Consider the following 21813-nt stretch of genomic DNA (forward strand, 5'->3'; position numbering starts at 1 on the left):
CTACCCATGCTATTCATTGGCTGCGTGCCTACTTGGGAAGGTGGGAAATCAGGTGTCTTTCACATCACTGAAAGGCGGCCTGCACCTATTAAAGTGGAAGCACACTCTGCCCGCAGATACCAGGGAGCAATTGTTATCACAGAAATGGCTGCCAGACCCGCAGATCGGGCTATCAGGTTCTCCGATGTTGCACTGGAGGCCCTGGTCTGGGCGGTGGACAGGTGGGGGGAGAAATTGAATATAGCCCCGTTTGGGGCGCCAGCCTCGCCAGGGCGCTAACAGTAGCACCCCGGAAACATTCGCGCCCCCGCACCGGAAATTGAGTTGTTGCGCACCAAAGGGAAGCGCGGCGCCACTGGAGGCGCCCCAAATCCCTCTTACGGCGCTGCGAGTGAATATCGTGGCGCTACGTGCCGCAGCGCCACACGCTATGGCACATCGCGCTGCGGTATTGCAGGCCTTTCTCCCCTTCTTAAAGGGGAGGGGCCTTGTGCAACGCAATCTGGGACCCAGCTGGGCCCCCGAGGATCGGGAGCACAGGCAAACGCGCCCGGCACCGAGGAGAAGTGCCGGGCTCTTGGAACGCAGCTGGCACTCCGCGGCGGGGGGGGGTTCAGGGGGCCGGGGACGGGAGCACAGGCAGGTGCTGGCAGGCGGCCAACAACAAAAATGGCCGCCCCGCACCTCGCCTTTAATTTGCGCCTCCCCGGCCGCAGGTAGGCCCCCCAAAACCCGTCGGACATAGCGTCTGGTGGTAAATCAGGGGGCGCTGCCAAATATCGCGGCTGGGGCATCAGCGGGGTGCTGCGCACACCGATGACATCATCAGCAGCGGCGCTTCGCAAACCGTTAGCGCCACCACTAATGTCCCGCGGAATTTAGCGGGAGGCGTGGACAGTGCCGCGCCTGGGCGCCAGCTGGCTTGCGACCCAATTAGTGCCCTCTTAAGGCGCTAATGGCTGGCGCAACCTACTAAATTTCTCCCCCGTGGTGTCCTCCAGGCAACACCTCCGCCAATAGTGGGGAAAGGTAGCAGAGGAGATTAATGCCAGCTTAGCTCACAGGACATGGCTGCAATACAAAAAATATTTACATGTCCTCAGCGGAGTTGTCACGGTAAGAATCTTACCTCTCACCTCAACTACTCTCTCCTCATACCTGCAGCATCATTACTCACAACAATCCCCTCCCCCACTCTCCTACAACCCCACGGGCAGGGGGAGAGTCACTTTTGTGACAATGCTGGAGGAGTCACTGTGCAGGCTTTCTTCACATTGTATCAGCTTCTTTTTCCCTTCAAACCTCTACCTCACCCCACACACTGCATGAGAAACTGTAGCTGTTCTCATCAGCCACTCAAAGCTAACCCTTGTCCGACTCTCAGAGGCTAGATTGGAACCACAGCTCTAAGGGTCAGCTGTGGCTCAGTGGGTCGCACTCTCTAGGTGGGAGGGGCTTGGAGTGAGCAGGTGTTACTGGTTGCCTGATTGCAGCTGGGAGTTGGAGGGAGTTTTGTAAAAAGTTGGTGGTGGGTTTTGTGGTTTTGTTTTCAGGTTTTAGGGCCTTTTTGGCCCACAAAAACAGCCAGATGGCTGCTGAGGGGTCCAGAGTGCCGGGCCCCTCAGAAGAAAGTGTTCCAGAGAGGAATTTAATTAGGGAAGAAACTGTGGTAGGAAAGGAAAAAAAAGGCCCAAAGATTTGGGCCGGGACCCCAGGAGGTTTGGTAAAAAAAACACGGTGGTGGTGCAGTGTGAGGATAAGAAGATTCGAGCTTGGAATATTATCCAGGCGGTTCATGAGGACTGTGGCGAGGGAAGCTGCTTTGCCTGCCGACCTAAGCCGAATGTGGGATTCGAGGTGACGGTCAGTGGCCGTGAGGATGTGGAAAGACTGTTACTCAGTCTGAAAGTTGGTGAGAAATTCTTGGAGGTGACTCTGCTATATTCAGAGGAGGTGGTGGTTTCATTTTTAAACTTGCCATTTTACATCAAGGACGAAGTGCGAAGCAAAAAGTTGGAGTCATGGGACATTAAAATCTGTTCTGCAATAAAGAGGATGTACTATCTGGGAACATGGGTAGCAGACGGAACCCGGTATATAAAGGTACGGTTCCCAGAGGGGGTGAGGTCATTGCCGTACTGTATGAAGTTCGAGACACTGGAAGGAGTGCAGTACTTTCGTGTGCTGCATGATAACCAAGTAAAAGTGTGCTATTATTGTCTTGGACATGACCATCTCATAAGAAACTGTCCAGACCTGTATTGTTACAATTGCGGTGAGTCGGGACACAACGCTCGGAGCTGCAAGGCGGAGAGCTGTGGGTTGTGTCACAAAGGCCCCACCCGCTGTGAGTGTGTGGCAGAATGGAGCAATATGAGTGATGAGGAGATGGGAGAAGGAGCAGGAGATGAGAGTGGAACGGCCGGAGGAGCAGTGCAGTCGGAGGACACAGCCGGTAAAATGAAGGAGAAAGGAGCACAGAAAGAGGCAGAGGATGCCGGAGCGGAGAACGGGATGGAGATGGTGGTAAACACGCCGACTGCTGTGGAGGGGAACAAAGACAGCAGTGGGCAGCGAGGGTCGAGTGCAGACTCGAGCCTTAGTGCGGTTCAGCTCCCCCTGGGGAGTCTGGTGTCTGCGGGGGGAGAGGAGGCGGGGGTGGGGTGTGTGGTGGATGTGGGTGCTCCGGGGAGAGGTGGGGAGTCGGATAGCTGGGTGAGCGGGAGGGGGCAGGACGGGAAGAGGGTGCAAGAGGCAGGAGCCTTAAAGGGACAGCAGGATGGGATCGGCGAGATAGAGACGTCAGAAGGGAACAATTTAGATGCACCATTGTCCCATGGAGAGAGGGAACAGGGTGCAAGGGTCAGAGGTGGAGATGTGGTCGAAGGGAGCGGCACAGTGGGAGAAACTGCGATAGCAGGAAGACTCTCTATGGGAGATGAAGTATCTGACGGGGAGCAGGATTATGTATCTGACGGGGAGCAGGCACAGGGGGTTGCAGAAGAGCTTGAGTGTGAGGAATTAGAGGGGGACAGAGACATGGAAGTCGGGGGTGGGGTGGCATCATGTGGAAAGGGAAAGGTTAGTGAGGGGCAGAAGGAGGGAGGAAGGGCAGCTCCTGGGCCCAAACTTAATGCAAGGAAGAGGCTGAAACAGCAGGGAAAGTTTAAACAGGAGGTGAAAAAGAGTCGGAGGCTGCAGGAAAAAGCAACAGCTGCCCGAAAAGTTGAGGAGCATGAGAGGAGGGAAGAGCCAGAGATTAAATGATGGGGAGATTATTGGGCATACTTCCCTTCTTTGGAGCCATGATTACATTGGTCTCGATTAATGTGAACGGACTGAGGGGTGAGAAGAAATTGCAGCAGTTGTTGCAGGATTTTAAAGGTTCGGACTTGTGTCTGCAAGAAACCTTTTGGGATGCGGATATTCTAGAAAGAGTTCAGAAGGTTTGGAAGGGAGAGGTGTTTGCAAGTTGTGCAAACAATAACCGTAGAGGGGTGGCTGTTTTGGTGAGTCCATCCATAAAAGAGAACGTTGCCTTGGTGGACAAGGACACTGTGGGGAGATTTTTACGGCTAAGGGTAAAAATGGAGGGATTTAATTGCGATCTCTTTAATATCTATGCACCGAACGACCATTGCAAGCATCGAAAGTTTTTTCGAGGGTTATTCACTGAAGCGGCAGAGGTGGAAAATCCTTGTATAGTGGGGGATTTTAATGTATTTTTATCTCGGATGGACATTTCAGCCCAGATGACCTTTAAGGATGATAACTCCAGAGGGATGATTGTAAAAATGATGGCAAATTTAAATTTGAGTGACTTATGGAGGGACTGGAACCCCATAAAAAGGGAGTTATCCAGAGCAGGTTGGGTGGGTGATGTTTTAAAACAGAGCCAAATAGATTTTGTCTTAATATGGGAAGGGTTAAGTTCTGAGGTGATGGAGATTTATTCTAAAAAAGTATTTTTTAGTGATCACTCGGCTTTGGTTCTTAGAATTAGGAACAGCAGAGTTAAGATCAGTTCAGGGGTATGGATTTTAAACCATCAATACCTGAAAGAAATTGCTTATAAAGAAGGGATTATAAATATAATAAAGAATGCTCGGAAGGAACCTTTGTTCTTGAAAGAAAGAAGAGTTTGGTGGGACAATTTCAAATATGAGGTAAAAGTTTTTTCGGTTCGTTATGGGAAAAAGAGGGCGGCAGCTAACTGGCGTCGAGAAGGGAATATAAACAAAAGGTTTACGGATGTCTGTAAAGCAGTTGACGGAGGGGATAAGGGAGCTGAGACTTAAGTTCCGGGCGCTAAAGGAAGAGTGGGAATTATCGCAAGTTGAAAAATACAAGGGGGCCATTCTCCGTGCAAAGGCTAGAGATGCATTGGAGGGTGAAAGATGCACTCGATATTTTCTAGAGCAAGAGAAGCTGCGACAGAGATTATCAATAATTGAAGAGTTGAAGGTTGGGGAGGAGATCATTCATGAAAGTGGGGAGATTTTAGAGGTGGCTAGCAGCTTTTATCAAGAGTTATATACAGAAGAAGACATTTCCAATTTGGCGATGGAGAAGGTTAATGCTTTTATTGAAGAGGGTTTAAAGGAGGATGAGAGAAACATGTGTGAAAAAGAAGTAGGATTAGCGGAAATAAAAGTAGCAATAAGTGGAATGAAGGGGGAGGAAAGCCCAGGGTCCGATGGACGAAGTGCAGAATTTTATAAAGAATTTTGCGAGATTTTTAGTCCATTGCTCTTAGAAGTTTTTAAGGAAATTAAAATTGAGGGAAGCCTGGCCCCATCTATGAGGAGAGGTATCATAAGCTTAGCTTATAAAAATAAAGGGGATAGATGGGATCTGAAGTATTGGAGGCCCATCACATTATTAAATGTGGATTATAAGATCTTGGCGAGGGTTATGGCAAATCGTTTGAAGGAGGTGTTACCGCAGATAGTTTGGCCCTCTCAGTCCTATGGAGTCATAGGCCAGGACATCGCAGACTCTGTGGTCTCACTCCGAGATGCGATAGAGCTCATGGAAGAGAGTGGGAGGGAGGCTTATGTATTAAAGATAGATCAAGAGAAAGCCTTTGATAGGGTCTCTCATGAGTTTTTATTGAAGGTTTTGGAAGCATTTGGTTTCAAGGAAAATTTCATTCAGTGGATAAGGATTTTTTATTCAAACATATTTAGCTGTGTTAAATATAATGGTTTTTTATCCAAGTACTTTCCGATACAGAGATCAGTGAGAAAGGGTTGTCCCCTGTCCCCATTGTTGTACATATTGGTAGCAGAACCATTAGGTTACATGATGCGAAAGAAACAAGGTGTAGTTGGAATTGTGGTCCCCAGTTCTGGGCTGGTGTCAGTGATGCACCAATATGCAGATGACACAACCTTAACATTGAGAAATGGGGAGTCAGTGATGATAGCTATGGATGGAGTGGAGGAATATTGTAGAGCTTCAGGAGCCAGAGTGAATTATAATAAGTCCCAATGCCAAATCTAGTGGGAGGATGGAAGATTGGGAAGTCTTTAAAAGACAGCAAAAAATAACTAAAAGATTGATTAAGAAAGGGAAGATAGATTATGAAAGTAAATTAGCAAAAAATATAAAAACAGACAGTAAAAGTTTCTATAGTTATATAAAAAGAAAAAGGGTGGCTAAAGTAAATGTTGGTCCCTTAGAGGATGAGACTAGGAAATTAATGGTGGGAAACATGGAGATGGCAAAAACACTGAACAATTATTTTGTATCAGTCTTTACAGTAGAGGACACTAAGAATATCCCAACACTGGACAAACAGGGGGCTCTAGCGGGGGAGAAACTAAATATGATTAAAATCAGTAAGGAAGTGGTACTTGGTAAAATAATGGGACTCAAGGCGGATAAATCCCCTGGACCTGATGGCTTGCATCCTAGGGTCTTGAGGGAAGTAGCGGTAGGGATTGTGGATGCATTGGTAATAATTTTCCAAAACTCACTGGACTCAGCAAAGGTCCTGGCAGATTGGAAAACTGCTAATGTAACACCCTTATTTAAAAAGGGTAGTAGGCAGAAGGCTGGAAACTATAGGCCTGTTAGCCTAACATCTGTGGTTGGTAAAATGTTAGAGTCCATTATTAAGGAGACAGTAACGGGACATTTGGATAAACATAATTTAATAGGACAAACTCAACATGGTTTCATAAAGGGGAAGTCATGTTTGACAAATGTGCTGGAGTTTTTTGAGGAAGTAACATACAGGGTGGATAAAGGGGAACCAATGGACGTAGTGTATTTAGACTTCCAAAAGGCATTTGACAAGGTGCCACACAAAAGATTATTGCTCAAGATAAAAAATCACAGGACTGGGGGTAATATTCTGGCGTGGGTGGAGGATTGGCTCTCTAACAGAAAGCAGAGAGTTGGGATAAATGGTTCGTTCTCAGATTGGCAACCAGTAACTAGTGGTGTTCCGCAGGGGTCAGTGCTAGGTCCCCAACTCTTTACAATCTATATTAACGATTTGTAGGAGGGGACCGAGTGTAACATATCAAAGTTTGCAGATGATACAAAGATGGGACGGAAAGTAGTGAGTGAGGAGGACATAAAAAACCTTCAAAGGGACATAGACAGGCTAAGTAAGTGGGCAGAGATTTGGCAGATGGAATACAATACTGGAAAGTGTGAGGTTATGCACTTTGGCAGGAAAAATCATAGAGCAAGTTATTATCTTAATGGCAAGAAACTGGAAAGTACTGTAGTACAAAGGGATCTGGGGGTCCTGGTGCACGAAACTCAAAAAGTTAGTATGCAGGTGCAGCAAGTGATCAAGAAGGCCAATGGAATGTTGGCTTTTATTGCTAGGGGGATGGAATATAAAAACAGGGAGGTATTGCTGCAGTTGTACAAGGTATTGGTGAGACCGCACCTGGAATACTGCATACAGTTTTGGTGTCCATACTTAAGAAAAGACATACTTGCTCTCGAGTCAGTACAAAGAAGGTTCACTCGGTTAATCCCGGGGATGAGGGGGTGGTCATATGAGGAGAGGTTGAGTAGATTGGGACTCTACTCATTGGAGTTCAGAAGAATGAGAGGCGATCTTATTGAAACATATAAGATTGTGAAGGGGCTTGATCGGGTGGATGCGGTGAGGATGTTCCCAATGAAGGGTGAAACTAGAACTAGGGGGCATAATCTTAGAATAAGGGGCTGCTCTTTCAAAAGTGAGATGAGGAGAAACTTCTTCACTCAGAGGGTGGTAGGTTTGTGGAATTTGCTGCCCCAGAAAGCTGTGGAAGCTACATCATTAAATAAATTTAAAACAGAAATAGATAGTTTCCTAGAAGTAAAGGGAATTAAGGGTTACGGGGAGCGGGCAGGAAATTGGACATGAGTCTAGGTTCAGAATGGTCATGGCCCTGTGGGTAGTGGAGTGGGCCCAGGGGCCGTGTAGCCTGGTTCTGCTCCTACTGTGTTCTAATTCTGTGTTAGATTTCAGGAGATGGTTTTATTCCTGTTCCTGGCTGGGGTGGAGATTGCCTTTACAGAAGGTAAGTACTGTAGAAAATATAGGGACAGAGTGATCTCCTGGAAGAATTTCGATCGCCTAGATGGGTCGGAGAGGAATTTCCCAAATTTTTTTCTCCCAAATTGGCCATTGGGTCTTTATCTGGTTTTTCGCCTCTCCCGGGAGATCACATGGGTTCGGGTGGCTGCAGAGTGATAGAAGATTTGAGGTTAGGATCAGATCAGCCATGATCTTATTGAATGGTGGAGCAGGCTCGAGGGGCCGATTGGCCTACTCCTGCTCCTATTTCTTATGTTCTTATGTTCTTATGCCTGGTTGCAGGGAGGGGTAGGGGGGAATGGTTTGGGGAAACTCCCTTTAAGGTGGTGGAGGTTTTGGAATTCTGGGGGTGCATATGGGTTGCAAGAAAGACAGGGATGAAGTGGATCGATTAAATTGGGAACCGAAGGTTATGAAAATTTAAAAGATTTTGGGAAGATGGGAAAGAAGGTGGTTGAAAGTGCAAGGAAGAGCGACAGTGGTGTCTGCCCTCCTGCTATCTAAGCTATGGTACTTATTGACAGTGGAGGATATTCCTGAGTGGGCGGGAAAGTCCATCCAGGAGAGGCTTGTGTGAGGTTCTTATGGGAAGGGAAACCAGCCTTGGTAGCTTACAATACCATCATTGGACGGAGAAATCAGGGAGGACTCAATTTCCCAGATATTGATTTGAAGAAAAAATCCTTTAGAATCAAATGGGTGAAGAGATTTCTTCAGAAGTCAAATACAAGTTTTTGGAAGAGTTGTTTGGAGCATTTTTTTAAACGAAGTGGGATAGGAGAGCAGGGGATATTGTATATGGAATACAATAATATGTTTTTGAAATCGATTAAACTTCTCCCTAGGTTTTATAAGGGGGTTGTAAAGACTTGGGCCCAATTTTTTAAAAGTGTGCAGTTTATGCCCAAGGGGGCTGAGGAATTTTTAGACCAGCCCTTATTTTTGAACAGGTGGGTCAACATCAAAGGAGAGGTTTTACTTAATCAAGCTTTTATAAAAGCTGGGATTGTATCTGTGAAAGTTGTATTATACGAGGTGATTCCAGGTTGGTTGCTGGAAGCGATAGTGAGGGACATGGTGTGGGAGGAGGATCAGGAGGTAGAGGAGAAAGCAATAGGAATCATGTATGAGAAGATTGTAATAATAATTGAATTTTATTTGCCATATGTACAAGTACAATGGAATGCTTACTCCCCGTTGGGACACGTCAACTATTTTTACAGCGCCGTGTTCAGAAAGTCAATTCTTTGGCATCCAGTGGCTGTGGGAGCACGATGTCCCTCAGCCGCTCCCTCCTCCTCGTCCCCGCGGCCTCCTCCTCATTGTTGCCGGCTCGGCTCCATGTGTGGTGGCCTGCTTCTCCCGCTCACCCTCTGGCCACCATTCCCGGCTCCCCTCCTCCCAGTCAGACTGCGAGTCGTTGTGGCTGTTTCTGCATCCCGATGCACTGCGCTGCCTCCGCCCAACTCGCCGAACACATCCTCCGGTCGCCGCGGCCTCCAACTCACCGTCGCCGGCTCCACGGTCCGACGGCCCGGGTCTGCTTCTCCTGCTTCCGGTCCGGCCTCTGGCTGCCATGCTCGGCTCCGCTCCTCCCAGGAATGCCTTCCCGTTGAGGAGCAGCCGGCCGACGTGCCCTAGCGGGTCGACGTGGCTGCTGCTTCATTCCGATGCGCTGCGCTACCTCCTCCCGACTCGCCGAACACCTCGCTCCGGTTGCGGGAGCGAGCGGCGAGAGCGGGCCGCCTGAAACAGGGAGAGTGCGCTAGCACCAGACCGTCTCGGGCGCCATCTTGACTCAAACGAGGGCAATGCCACAGGATTGGATGGAAGAAATAAATGCGGAAATCTCCAAAGGAAGTAAAATGCGTCCTGCTTTTCCAAGCTTTATACTGGAGAAAGGGGGAGAGTTGGCCCAATTTGACAACTGTAATACTCGAGATTTCAAAGAGCCGGCACACAGACAATGGGCTGAATGGTCACCTTCTATGATTCTATGATAAATATTGGGCAATAAATAGAGAACTGCCCTGCCCTTTAAATAGTGCAATGGGATCTTTTACAACCACCTGAGAGAGACGACAGGGCCTCGGTCTAATGCCTCATCCAAAAGACAACACATCTGACAGTGCAGCCCTCCCTCAGTACCGCACTGGAGTTTCAGCCTGGATTCATGCGCTCAAGTCTCAGAGTGGGGCTTGAACCCACGACCTTTGGACTGAGAGGAGAGAGTGCTACCCACTTTTTTAAAATTAATATACTTTATTAAACATAAAGAACATTTACAACATCGTGATCATTTCATTGTATGATACAAATCAATTCCGCCGCTCTGCACAGCCATTCCGGCACCACATTTTAACATCAAAACCTGAAGTTTAATTTGTCTCCTATAACATATATTAATCGATTGTACTTTAAAAATTGGTTGTAAAATACTATCCTTAAATTCCTTTCTGAATAAAACATCCACATAGCCTTATAATGATGTTTTAGCTTATATTTAAAATACTCTTTTAGATTGATTCTCCTCCCCTTAAAAAAGAGCGTTCCGTCTTTGCATAATCACGAATCTAGCCAAACTGAACATTAAATTAATTGCCGCTCCGCTAGACTCGGGCAGACTCTCCTGCAATCCCCATCTCAAAATTGAGTCCCACGGGATTCCCATTCTCGCTCTTCGGTCCCCACCCAGCAAAAAAGCTTCACACAACTGTTGAACATAGTACTTAAAGTCATTTAACTATGGACATAACACCAATAAATGGGACAGAGTCTCATCCCGTGTCCCACACATTGGGCAACTTGCCGCTTCCACTCGTCCAATCTTGCACAAGACCATTACGGTAAAAATCCAGTTATGAGTCATTTTGAAATCCAGTTCAATCCATTCTGGACATTTAAAATTCGCCCACACTCCCTTCCAAATCCTGTTGAAGACCAGCTGTGGGTATATACTCTGCCAAAACTCCTGACCAGCAGCTGTCTTGAATCTCCATTCTCTGGGTGGGGGAGCAGTAATTAATTGTGGATGTTTGAGTTTCATGATGGCTCATGGGGTAAAAGCTGGGTTGTGGGATCAAGGTGGGATTTGGAGATGAGCATTATGCCACCACTTTGGTGATTTGGGCAAGGGAAGGTGTCGGCCAATATATCCTGGGTCAGAGGAGGATGCTAGGATCAGGTGGGGACAGATTGGGTGGGAGCTGGTGTAACACGTGTGGGTGCGAGAAACTGGGGTTTGGGGCCTGAGTGGCTCCTAAGCACAGGGGGTGTACAGGGCCCCTTAGTAATCAGGTGGTACCTGGTGCCAGTGAATACTCGGGGGCACTATGTACTTGGCAGCAGAATAAGTAGTGAAGACTCAGGGTCAGGGAAAGGTGAGCATTGAGAGGATAGTGAGGGTGGGGAGGGGATTAGGGAGTTTCAGGGAACATGCTGCGGGACTTGAGCAATGAGCAGAGCACCAGAGGTGGCTGGTATCAGGGAGGAGGGAGAGGGTGAAGTGTGGGGCTTGGGGACCCAAGTGGGGACAGGGAGCAGGTAATGCCGTGCCGCGTACACTCTCCTGTGCGTTCCCACCTCCAGATGACTTCGCTCGCCTCCTCGGAGAGTTCCCAGATCTGACCAGTCTCAATTTCTCCTCCTCGGCCACGAAACATGGTGTAGAACATCACATTACCACTAATGGCCCCCCGGTTTACGCAAGGGCCCGACGACTCGAACCCGGCAAGCTCGCGGCTGCGAAAGCGGAGTTCGACATGATGGAGCGGCTGGGGATTATTCGCAGGTCGAATAGTCCCTGGTCTTCGCCTCTCCACATTGTTCTGAAACCCGGTGGCGGATGGCGGCCACGCGGCGACTACCGACGCCTGAATGACGCCACTTCTCCTGATCGGTACCTGATCCCGCATATTCAAGATTTCTCGGCCCATTTGGCGGGAAATAATTTTTTTTCAAAAGTCGACTTCGTCCATGGTTACCACCAGGTCCCCGTGCGCCCGCAAAACGTCCCGAAGACCGCAATCATCACCCCATTCGGCCTGTTTGAATTTCTGTGGATGCCGTTTGGCTTGAAGAACGCTGCACAGGCTTTCCAGCGCTTGATGGACTCCGTCCTTCGGGACCTAAAATTCCTCTTCATCTACCTCGATGACATCCTCATCGCCAGCCCTAGCAAAGAGGAGCACTTCTGCCATTTGCGCACCCTCTTTACACGCCTCAGTCAGCATGGTTTGATTATCAACCCGGCCAAGTGCCAGTTCGGCCTGCAGCGGATTGATTTCTTGGGCCACCGCATCACATCAGACGGCGCAATTCCCTTACAGCCGAAGGTCAAGGTGGCTACATCTTTCCTGCGCCTGCAGACCGTCAAGGCCCTACAAGAGTTCCTCGGGATGGTCAATTTTTATCGCCGGTTCGTCCCTAAGATGGCCCTGCTTATGCAGCCCTTGTACGAAGCCCTCAAGGCCAAGTCCGGTAAGGATCCGATCAGTTGGACGGCCGAGATGGACCGGGCATTCGTCGACACCAAAGGCGCCTTGGCCAATGCAACTATGTTGGCGCACCAGCTTCCAGGTGCCACCATTGCCCTTACCACCGACGCGTCGGACTACGCAATCGGCGCAGTGCAGGAACAGTGGGTGAATGGGACGTGGCAACCGCTGGCGTTTTTCAGCCGTCAACTACGGCGAAACGAAAGAAAGCACAGCACTTTCGACCGGGAGTTGCTGGCCCCTTTTCTAGCCATCCGCCATTTCCGGTCCTTACTAGAGGGACGTCCGTTCACAGCTTTCGTAGACCACAAGCCACTAACGTTCGCTATGGCCAAGACCGCCGAACCGTGGTCAGCCCGGCAACAACGTCACCTGACGTTCATTTCAGAATTCACCACGGACAGCCAGCATTTGTCCGGTAAAGACAACCTGGTGGCGGATTGCCTCTCCCGTGCGACTGTTCACGCAGTCCACCTCGGAATCGACTATGCCCTAATGGCTGCGGATCAAGCTTCGGACCCAGAGGTCCAATCATACAGAACCAGCCCCTCTAGCTTCCAAGCGGCCGACGTCAAATTCCATGCCGCAGGCACCACGCTGCTTTGCGACCTCTCCATGGGAGCTCCCCGCCCTATCGTACCAGTCACCTGGCGCTGAACAGTGTTCGACGCCATATACAGGTTGTCACACCCTGGCATGAAGGCCTTGTAAAGGCTGATGTCGTCAAAATTCATCTGGAGGGGTATGCACATGGATGTCCGCGACTGGGCCAATACCTGCGTGGTCTGCCAAAAGGCCAAGGTACAGCGTCAGGTAAAAGCTCCATTGGCCATTTTTGCTGTTCCGGAGCGTCGGCTCAACCTCGTGAATGTGGACCTCGTGGGGCCGCTTCCACCTTCTCAAGGTTTAAAACACATACTTACAATGGTAGACCACACCACTAGATGGCCAGAGGCAGTTCCTTTGGTTTCCACCACTTCGGCAGACGTAGCCAGAGCTTTCACCTCCTCTTGGGTTGTTCGTTTCGGGGTTCCGGCGGACATCTCTTCCGATCGTGGACCGCAGTTTTCCTCTGAGCTCTGGAACGCTGTAGCTCAGGGGCTCAGCTCCAAACTATATCGCACCACCACCTATCATCCACAGGCGAACGGCCTGTGCGAGCGATTCTACAGGTCGCTCAAAGCCGCTATGCGGGCCAGTCTTCAAGGGTGGACAGACTTCCATGGGTCCTTTTAGGTCTTCGTACGGTGCCCAAAGAAGATTTGCAATCGTCCTCGGTGGAACTCGTATATGGCCAGCCACTATGAGTACCAGGGGATTTCCTCCCGTCTCCAACAGAGCCATGGTTCGCATCCCAGCAACTCGTCAGCCACCAGGAGGCGGCGAGATGTTTCGCTCCAGCGCCTATGTCGCATCACGGCTTACAGAGCTCTCATGTTCCAGCTGAGCTGAAGAGCGCCGAGTACGTGTTTATCCGCCACGACGCTCACCGGGATCCACTCAAGCCCCCTTACACTGGTCCCTTCGGCATCATAGAGCTGGGAAATAAAACCTTTTCGGTTGATATCGGAGGTAAACCGGACCACATTTCGGTTGACCGGTTGAAGCCGGCACACTTAGACCTAGACCGCCCAGTTGAGATCGTTCAGCCGCCAAAACGTGGCCGAACGCCCACAGTCGCCATGCCAGATCTACCACAACCGCCAGCCAGCTCGACCACCGTCCATCAGCTTCCACTTCAGGGTTACAGAAGTCGCTCGGACAGGCTTGTCAGGCCTCCTCGCCGTCTCACTTTTGCTGTTAACGACAATTCTGGGGGGGGGGCGCATGTGGCGGAGCCACTAAAGGAATCAGATCATTTGTATATAATTCCCTTTAACAACATGTTAGCTACAGCCTGAGTCTGTATCTGTATTTATACTGTTTACTTGTACAGAGCATGGTTACTTTAACAGCGCGGGTAAACGCGATGACGTCATGCCGTTCATCACGTGATCCCCCACTGGCGGGAAGAACGTGATTACGTCATGACGTCAACCACAGGACCTCCAGAGCAGTCCTCGTGGAGCCTCCGAACTGAGTAGACCTACACTTGATGTTCTCCTGTAGTTACTTGTTTAAACCTGCTAGTTTCCATTAAACTTTTTATGGTTTGAGCGCCTGAGTGGACCTCAGTCTTTGGATAGGAATACCTCTTAACCTCCTCTGCTCTAAGGAGAACAATCCCAGATTCTCTCGTCTCTCCAACAATGCACCCACTAATTTTTTTTGGGTGCGCGGCACCTTTAACGGGCTGTGCAGCCAGTTCAAATTATCGCACATACGCGGGTTTTGCCATTTGAAAGCCATTGAGATGCCTGTGCGGGAGCTCCAGAACGCTGCACGGCTGCGCAACTTAATGGGAACATTGCTCTCCACATAACTGAAGTCCCTCATCCTTGGGAGCATCTGGTCAATCTCCTCTGCACCCTCTCCAAGGCCTTGACATCCTTGCAAAGTGTGGTGGCCAGAATTGGACACAATACTCCAGCTGAGGCCGAACCAGTGATTTACAAATTCCTTGCTTTTGTCCTCTGTGCCTCTATTTATAAAGACAAGAATCCCTTTGGCTTTTTTAACAACCTTCTCCACTTGTCCTGACACCTTCAAAGTTTGTGTACATACACCCCCAGGTCTCCCTGTTCCTACACCCCTTTAAAATTGTACCAGTTAGTTTATATTGCCTCTCCTCATTCTTCCTTTCAAAATGCATCATTTCACACTTCTCTGCTATGTGCCTGCCCATATTCCTCATCTGTCTATGTCCTCTTGAAGCCTGATAGTAGCCTCCTCACTGTTTACTACATTTCCAAGCTTTGTGTCATCTGCAAACTTTGTAATTATGCCCTTTATACCGACTGTATACTTCCCTCCTGCCTGATAAACAGCCGTTCACCGCTACCTTGTGCTTTCTGTTTCTTAGTCAATGTCATATCCATACTGCCACTGCCCATGGGCTTCCATTTTGTTTGCAAGTCTGTTGTGTGGCACTTTATCAAATGCCTTCTGAAAGTCCATATACACAACATCAACTGCAGTACCTTCATCAACCATCTTCATTATTTCATTGAAGAACTTAATCAAGTTTGTCAGACACGATGTATCTTTAACAAATCTAAGCTGGCTGTCAATTATTAACCCATGTTCTTCCAAGTGACAATTCATTTTGACCTGGATTATGGTCTCTAGAAGTTTTCCCACCACCGATGTCAGACTGACTGGCCTGTAATTACCTGGTTTATTTCGCTCCCCTTTTTTCAATAGGGGTGTAACATTTGCAATCCTCTGACATCATTTCCTTACCCAAGGAGGATTAAAAGATTGCGGCCAGAGCCTCTGCAATTTCCATCTTTACTTCCCTCAGCAACCTAGGATGCATCCCCTCTGGACCGGGTGACTTTTCTTCTTTGAGCACGGTCAACCTTTTAAACACCTTCTCTTTATCTATTCTATCCTTGTGAGGGAGTAAGCCGTATTTCAGAAAGATACACCATAATATGAACAGAATTCTGATATTTATTAATGCATGATATACTGGGTTTAAAAGTCTGGAAAGCCTTGGAGATACAGGCTGCAAACAGAAAACAGGCTTCTGAGATAGGATGCTTTGATAACAAAGTTGTAAAAACCAAACAAGCTTTGAAATGGGAATTAGTTAAATATACTAAAAGAATGACCCTATTGAAACAGCAGTTTGGCGATTCCAGATGGTCTGGAGATTGGGAATAACACAATGGAAGACCCAGTTTAAGGTGTTATAAGCTAACACATTGAACAGAAACACAAACATTAAAAGAGGCATGTGCCTTTGAAAAGATGACATCAAGTAAAAGAAACACCTGCTGGTCAAATAGTTTTTATATTAAACTTGGAAGACAGGAAACATAAGATTAAATATGCAACCAATTGAAATAGCTAGAAAACAAGTAAACACTCAGTCAAAGGGTCTTTAATATATACATAGTAAATATGGTACCAACAAGAACACTTTGAAGATATGACTTCAATAGATACACCAAGCAATTACATTGTGTTTGTATTGAACTTGGAGTAGTAAGGAGACTCAATGTCTGCTAAAAACCAGTTAAGCTAATATTAAGAATTGAATGAAAGCATTTTGTAAGAATGGCATCAAACAAAAACCATTGCTGTCATATTGTTTTCGTGATAGTTTTTTGAACACCTAAAGGTAGAGACATAATTACGCATGCAATAGTTGAATTGACAGTAAGATAGAAAGCATTCAACAGAGGTATCAATAAAGACAATTAGCCTACATGAGCAGAGAACTTCAAAGAATAAACCACTGCAAAAAGGATATAAAAGATAGACCTTTTCAAACAGAAAGTCAGAAGTCGTTGAACAGGCCAAGCGTTTCTCAACTTTACAGGCACCATCTGTAAGTTTTTAACTTTGAGTCTCGGGGATCAAACGATACTACAATTTGAATTTGGTGGATAATCTGGATTTAGAAATAAGTAAGAAATGTTACGAAGTTAAGATTTGAAAATAAGGATCTCTGAGAAATAAGAAATGTAAGCTATTTGTTTTTGAACTGTAGTGTTGCGATGGACTCACCAGCTGTTAACTACATGTCGGTTCTTTAATAAATTTATATATTTTTAGAATAGTCTCACTAAGTATTTCTGTATAAACTCACAAACTCAAATCTCTGTACATTCTTTGGTGAAGAGTTTCAGAGTCCTGGGGGGTATTCCGGACCCTCATAATATCTGGAAGGTTACAGTCTAGTTAAACTTATTAAAAGTGCTATCTGGAGGACGGTAATATCTTCCGGTCATTCCTTTCCTTTAGGGAGAGATAGCCTGGACCGTTAGACCCAATTAAGCAACTTATAGAATTCGGTTATCTCTAACTTTAGTTGAAGGTGAACATCTGGGGAGTACACCTGAACTGGGGTAGCCTGAATAGGGCTAGGACTAGTAATTATCCCTTCATGCGATCCAATTTCTCCACCCACTCCTCCTTTACTGTGACATTAGTAGCATCCTCTTCTTTGGTGACTATAGATGCAAAGTTCACATTTAGTACCTTAGCCATGCCCTCTGTCTCCGCAAGAGGATTCCTTTTTTTGTCCCTAATCCTCCACACCCATTCTTTGACTATCCCCCAAACAACTTCAATAAAACAGATTATCTGGCAATTATCACATTGCTGTTTGTGGGAGCTTGCTGTGCGCAAATTGGCTGAAGTGTTTCCTACATTACAACAGTGACTAGGACTTGTAATTATCCCTTCATCCTATCCAATTTCTCCACCCACTCCTCCTTTACTGTGACATAAGTAGCATCCTCTTCTTCAGTGACTTCAAAAGTACTTCATTGGCTATAAAGCGCTGTGAGACATCCTGAGGTCGCTATATAAATGAAAGTCAGTCAGGTCGGGTCAGTCGGTCTTTCTTTCCAGCAGGTATGTCTGTTAAACCAGTGAGAGCTTACAATGTAGACTGGACTCTTGTCCCTCGTTGCTTATTTGCACCCAGTGAGCTTCATTGATGCACATTCAACATGTTTCCTGTTTTCATCTGCACCAAAATTAGGTGGAACTAAAACCGATAAAACCATGAGTGTGGACAACAGATAACCACACAATTCCCACAGAAGAAACATATAAACGTGAAACGGCATTTACACCACACGTGTAAAAGAGCCGCACAGTTTGGCCGAAAGGGCTAAATAACAGGGACATGCCTTTCTGGCACTCTCCCCAATCTCCCCATTCACAAACACTTACTTTCACTGCATCTGCAAGTCAAACACAACCGTGTACCTGATCGAGGTTTCTACTGGATTATAAACAATGTCCGGTACAGGCAGCATAAAACATATCAAGATACACCTCGATTCCACAACAAGTGGGAGGTGAAATTAGCAAGCTACAATATTTCTTTTGAAACGTCAGTTTTTATAAATTGCAGTAAAGAGCTGGTGGAAACTGTAGCAGAGCCAGTGGGACAGACTGATGGTGCTGCTGAATAAACTGGGAATTGCTGGGGTTGCATTTGAGGAAAAACTGGAACAGATGGAAAGCTAAGAATTGATTTGAAAATTCACTGAAGTTAGTCTAACTTCTGTCTCCCTGTCTCCCCGTGTTATTGGTTCAAACAAGATCATTAGGCATTCCAAGCTCTCGAGATTAATGAGGTATCATTTCTAACTGATGCTCCTCCCGAGAACATGTGACATATTCGGACTAAATCCCTCGCGTGCTTTTAGAACACAAAAGTTAATTGTTAAATAATCAGAGAGAAAAGACAGCTCAATATTTGAGTTTTGGTAAATGACTCGACCTTTTGGCTGGTTTGTAAAAATAATAAACACGGTACAGAAGTTAAAAGGCGTTAATCAGAGATTGCAGGTTCTATTTTGGTGAGGTCTCTGACTGGGGTCATTGAGTGTCCCTGTGTCAGTGGATGAGCTCATGTTTCCCCACTCGCTCTACAGGACACTGTGTCTTCCACACTCGGCACCACACGACTCACCACAATATCCCGAGAAGAGGGAAGTTCCACTTTGGTGCAGACACGCCTGCTTCTCCTCTCCGGCTCCATGGGCTCAGTTTGCAGCTCTTGTTCTGAGAAGGTAATACTGAACTCAGGATCATTTACAAACTCGCACCTCCTGCAGGGAGTCTCTCCCTTTGGGTCTGCAGATTGGGAACTCACGGGCATGGTCCTCACCATTTTCTGTCTGTTAAACAGATGGGAAATGGTGGGAGGACAGGATGAGATCCGACAGCAGCAGTGAGACTAATGGGTCAGCTTGGCTCAGTTGGTAACACTCTCACACTCAGGTCAGAGAGCTGTGGCTTTAAGTCCCATGTCAGAGCTGTGAGCTCTCAGTCTAAGCTGACATTCTGGTGGACTACAGAGAGAAGATTGCATTGTCAGAGTGTCGTCCTACAGATGAGCACTTACACTGAGTCCATACCCCACCAATGTGGCGGTCCAGTTGAATATTGAAGATCCCAAGGCACAATTCTAAAAAGAGCAGGACATGTGTTTGGTGTCCCAGCCATCATTCATCAATCAACTAGGGATCACAGTCTCAGAATAAGGAGTCGGCCTTTTAAGACTGAGATGAGGAGAAAATTCTGCAAACAAAGGTTTGTGAATCTTTGGAATTCTCTACCCCAGAGGGCTGTGGAGGCTCAGTCGTTGAGTGTTTTCCAGACAGAGATGGGTGGATTTTTGGATACTAAGGGAATTGAGGGATATGGGGATCAGCAGGAAAGTGGAAATGAGGTCAAAGATCAGCCGTGATCTTATTGAATGGCAGAGCAGGTTCGAAGAGCCAAATGGCGACTCCTGCTCCTATTTCTTATGTTCTTATGTTCTAAATACCACCTTCAGAAAACACATTAATTGGCCATTCATCTCATTAATCTTTGGGGAATGTTGCTGGCACAGAATAGCTACAGTGTTCACCGACAGAACAGTTCCAGAACTTCAAACTGATTCATTGGATGTGAAGGACTCGGAGGTGTTTTAATGGAACAAGTGAAGTATTGTTCACTGTATAAAGTTGATGTGAGTGTCAGCTTGGCTCAGTTAGTAGAACTCTCATCTCGGAATCACAAGGCTGGAGATTCAAGAACTCTAGGTAGCCATTCAAATCCCCCGCAAATACACACCCTTAGTGTGCAGACTGATTAAATCAAACCAAAAACACATCTTTATTGTGCAGACTGTTACTCAAACCTACCCCAATAAAATGAACGACAAAAAATGATGGGAAGAGCAAACCCGGTTGTTCTGCTACAAAGTATTAACAACACAGAAACCGGCCATTCAGCCCAACAGATCCATTCCGCTATTGAAGCTCCAGACGAGCCTGATCCCACCCCTCTTCATCTAACCCCGTCAACATATCCTTCTATTCCCTTCTCCCTCATGTGCTTATTTAGCTTCTTTGTAAATGCATCGATGTTATTCCCTGTGGTAGCGAACTCCACATTCTAACTACATGTTCCCAGCCTGTGTAGATCTGCGCCAGGAGCACTAAACAATCCCAATACAGCGATAAATTCTCCTTGTAATACTCATGTCCAGTTCTGAATGTTCGAGCAATAGAATTCACACTAAATGCAGGAGCAGTCACACAGCAACACAAACCATGGAAAGTTCGTTTTATACGTCAAACACCTCTGAGCCAAACTGAAACTTGTACTTACCCAAAGCAACACAGAGGGACAGGGTGACAGCAACATAGGTTTTACTGATCATCTCAGCAGAATGACAGTCCTGTTTATCCAGAGTTTATTGTATGGACAGTAAAGACATCGAGACACGATGTGTCCCAGCTGTCTGCAGGTTAGTTAATATCCCTTCTTTCTGTGATGAGGAAGTTAAAGAGTACATAACCAGGAAGCAGTGACAATAAGCCAATGGCGAATCTATTCTGAGAACAGACATTGCTGGGTGGATTTTCCGTTAAGCGACTCGGTTAACACTTCAGAGTTAAAGTGAAAGATTTACTGAGTGCAAGTTCCCCACAATGCATCGACTTCACACTGAGAGCTCACACAATGGGGGCCACATTGGCTGCAGCAACATAAATGTTCCAAACACCCATTTAAAACCCCTGCAGCCAAACCCCCTCCCCCCTTTATAACAACAACTGACATTTATATAGCAGCTTTAACATAGTGCAACATTTCACAGGAGAGTAAACAGACAAAAATTAACACCAACAACAACAACAACTTGTATTTATATAGCGCCTTTAACATAGTAAAACGTCCCAAGGCGCTGCACAGGAGTGTTTTAAGACAAATAATTTGACACCGAGCCACATAAGGATAAATTAGGGCAGGTGACCAAAAGCTTGGTCAAAGAGGTAGGTTTTAAGGAGTGTCCCAAAGGAGGAAAGAGAGGTAGCGAGGCGGAGATGTTTAGGGAGGGAATTCCAGAGCTCAGGGCCTAGGCAACAGAAGGCACGGCCACCAAAGGTGGAGCGATTATAATCAGGGATGCTCAATAGGGCAGAATTAGAGGAGCGCAGATATCTCGGGGGGTTGTGGGCCTGAAGCAGATTAGAGAGACAGGGAGGGGCGAGGCCATGGAGAGACTTGAAAACAAGGATGAGAATTTTGAAATCGAGGTGCTGCTTAACCGGGAGCCAATGTAGGTCAGCGAGCACAGGGCTGATGGGCGAACGGGACTTGGTGCGAGTTAGGACATGGGCAGCAGAGATTAGGATGGCCTCAAGTTTACATAGGATGGAATGTGGGAGGCCAGCCAGGAGTCAAGTCTAGATGCAACAAAGGCAAAGAAGGTGACATTAAGACAGGGAACCAAAAGCCTGGTCAAACAGTTAATTTTTAAGCAGAGTCTTAAAGGAAGAGAGAGGTGGAGAGGCAGGGGGGTTAAATTTAATAACCCTGAAAACGAGCACAGGGGTCACAATGAGTGATTAACCTGCGCCCATACATTGCAAAGCAGGCAGGACTCTAACTTTGTGCTGCCTGCTCATCTCCATGATTTCTGTGTGCAGCCAGCGCTCCCTGTGCTCTTCATTGGCTGCACACATCAGCAGGGAGCCCAATACCCAATATCGTGAGTGTCTAGCAGTACTTAAAGCCAGCCTGCACTTCTTAAAGGGGAGGTGCATTGCGGCTGCTGGTGGTGCTGAGACACTTCTGAATATCGTGCAATGGACGAATCAACAGTGGCTGACCATGAGAGAGGCCCGCAGGCACTGCAGA

At 47.1% G+C, this 21813-nt stretch overlaps 1 protein-coding gene across 1 annotated transcript in view; it reads right to left on the bottom strand.

The window, feature by feature from the left end:
• Positions 1–20428, bottom strand: part of LOC147120779 (uncharacterized) — a 108264-nt gene extending 87836 nt beyond the window's left edge. The window contains exon 1 of the mRNA XM_085978526.1: positions 20281–20428. Within this exon, the coding sequence (XP_085834652.1) occupies positions 20281–20332 (52 nt within the window). The 5' untranslated portion in view covers positions 20333–20428. The remainder of the gene's footprint in view (positions 1–20280) is intronic.
• Positions 20429–21813: the final 1385 nt, after the last annotated feature.

Source organism: Somniosus microcephalus, chromosome 3 (genome assembly GCF_052327205.1).
Source record: "Somniosus microcephalus isolate GS21.2 chromosome 3, FLI_Smic_1.0, whole genome shotgun sequence".
Taxonomy (NCBI): Eukaryota; Metazoa; Chordata; class Chondrichthyes; order Squaliformes; family Somniosidae; genus Somniosus; species Somniosus microcephalus.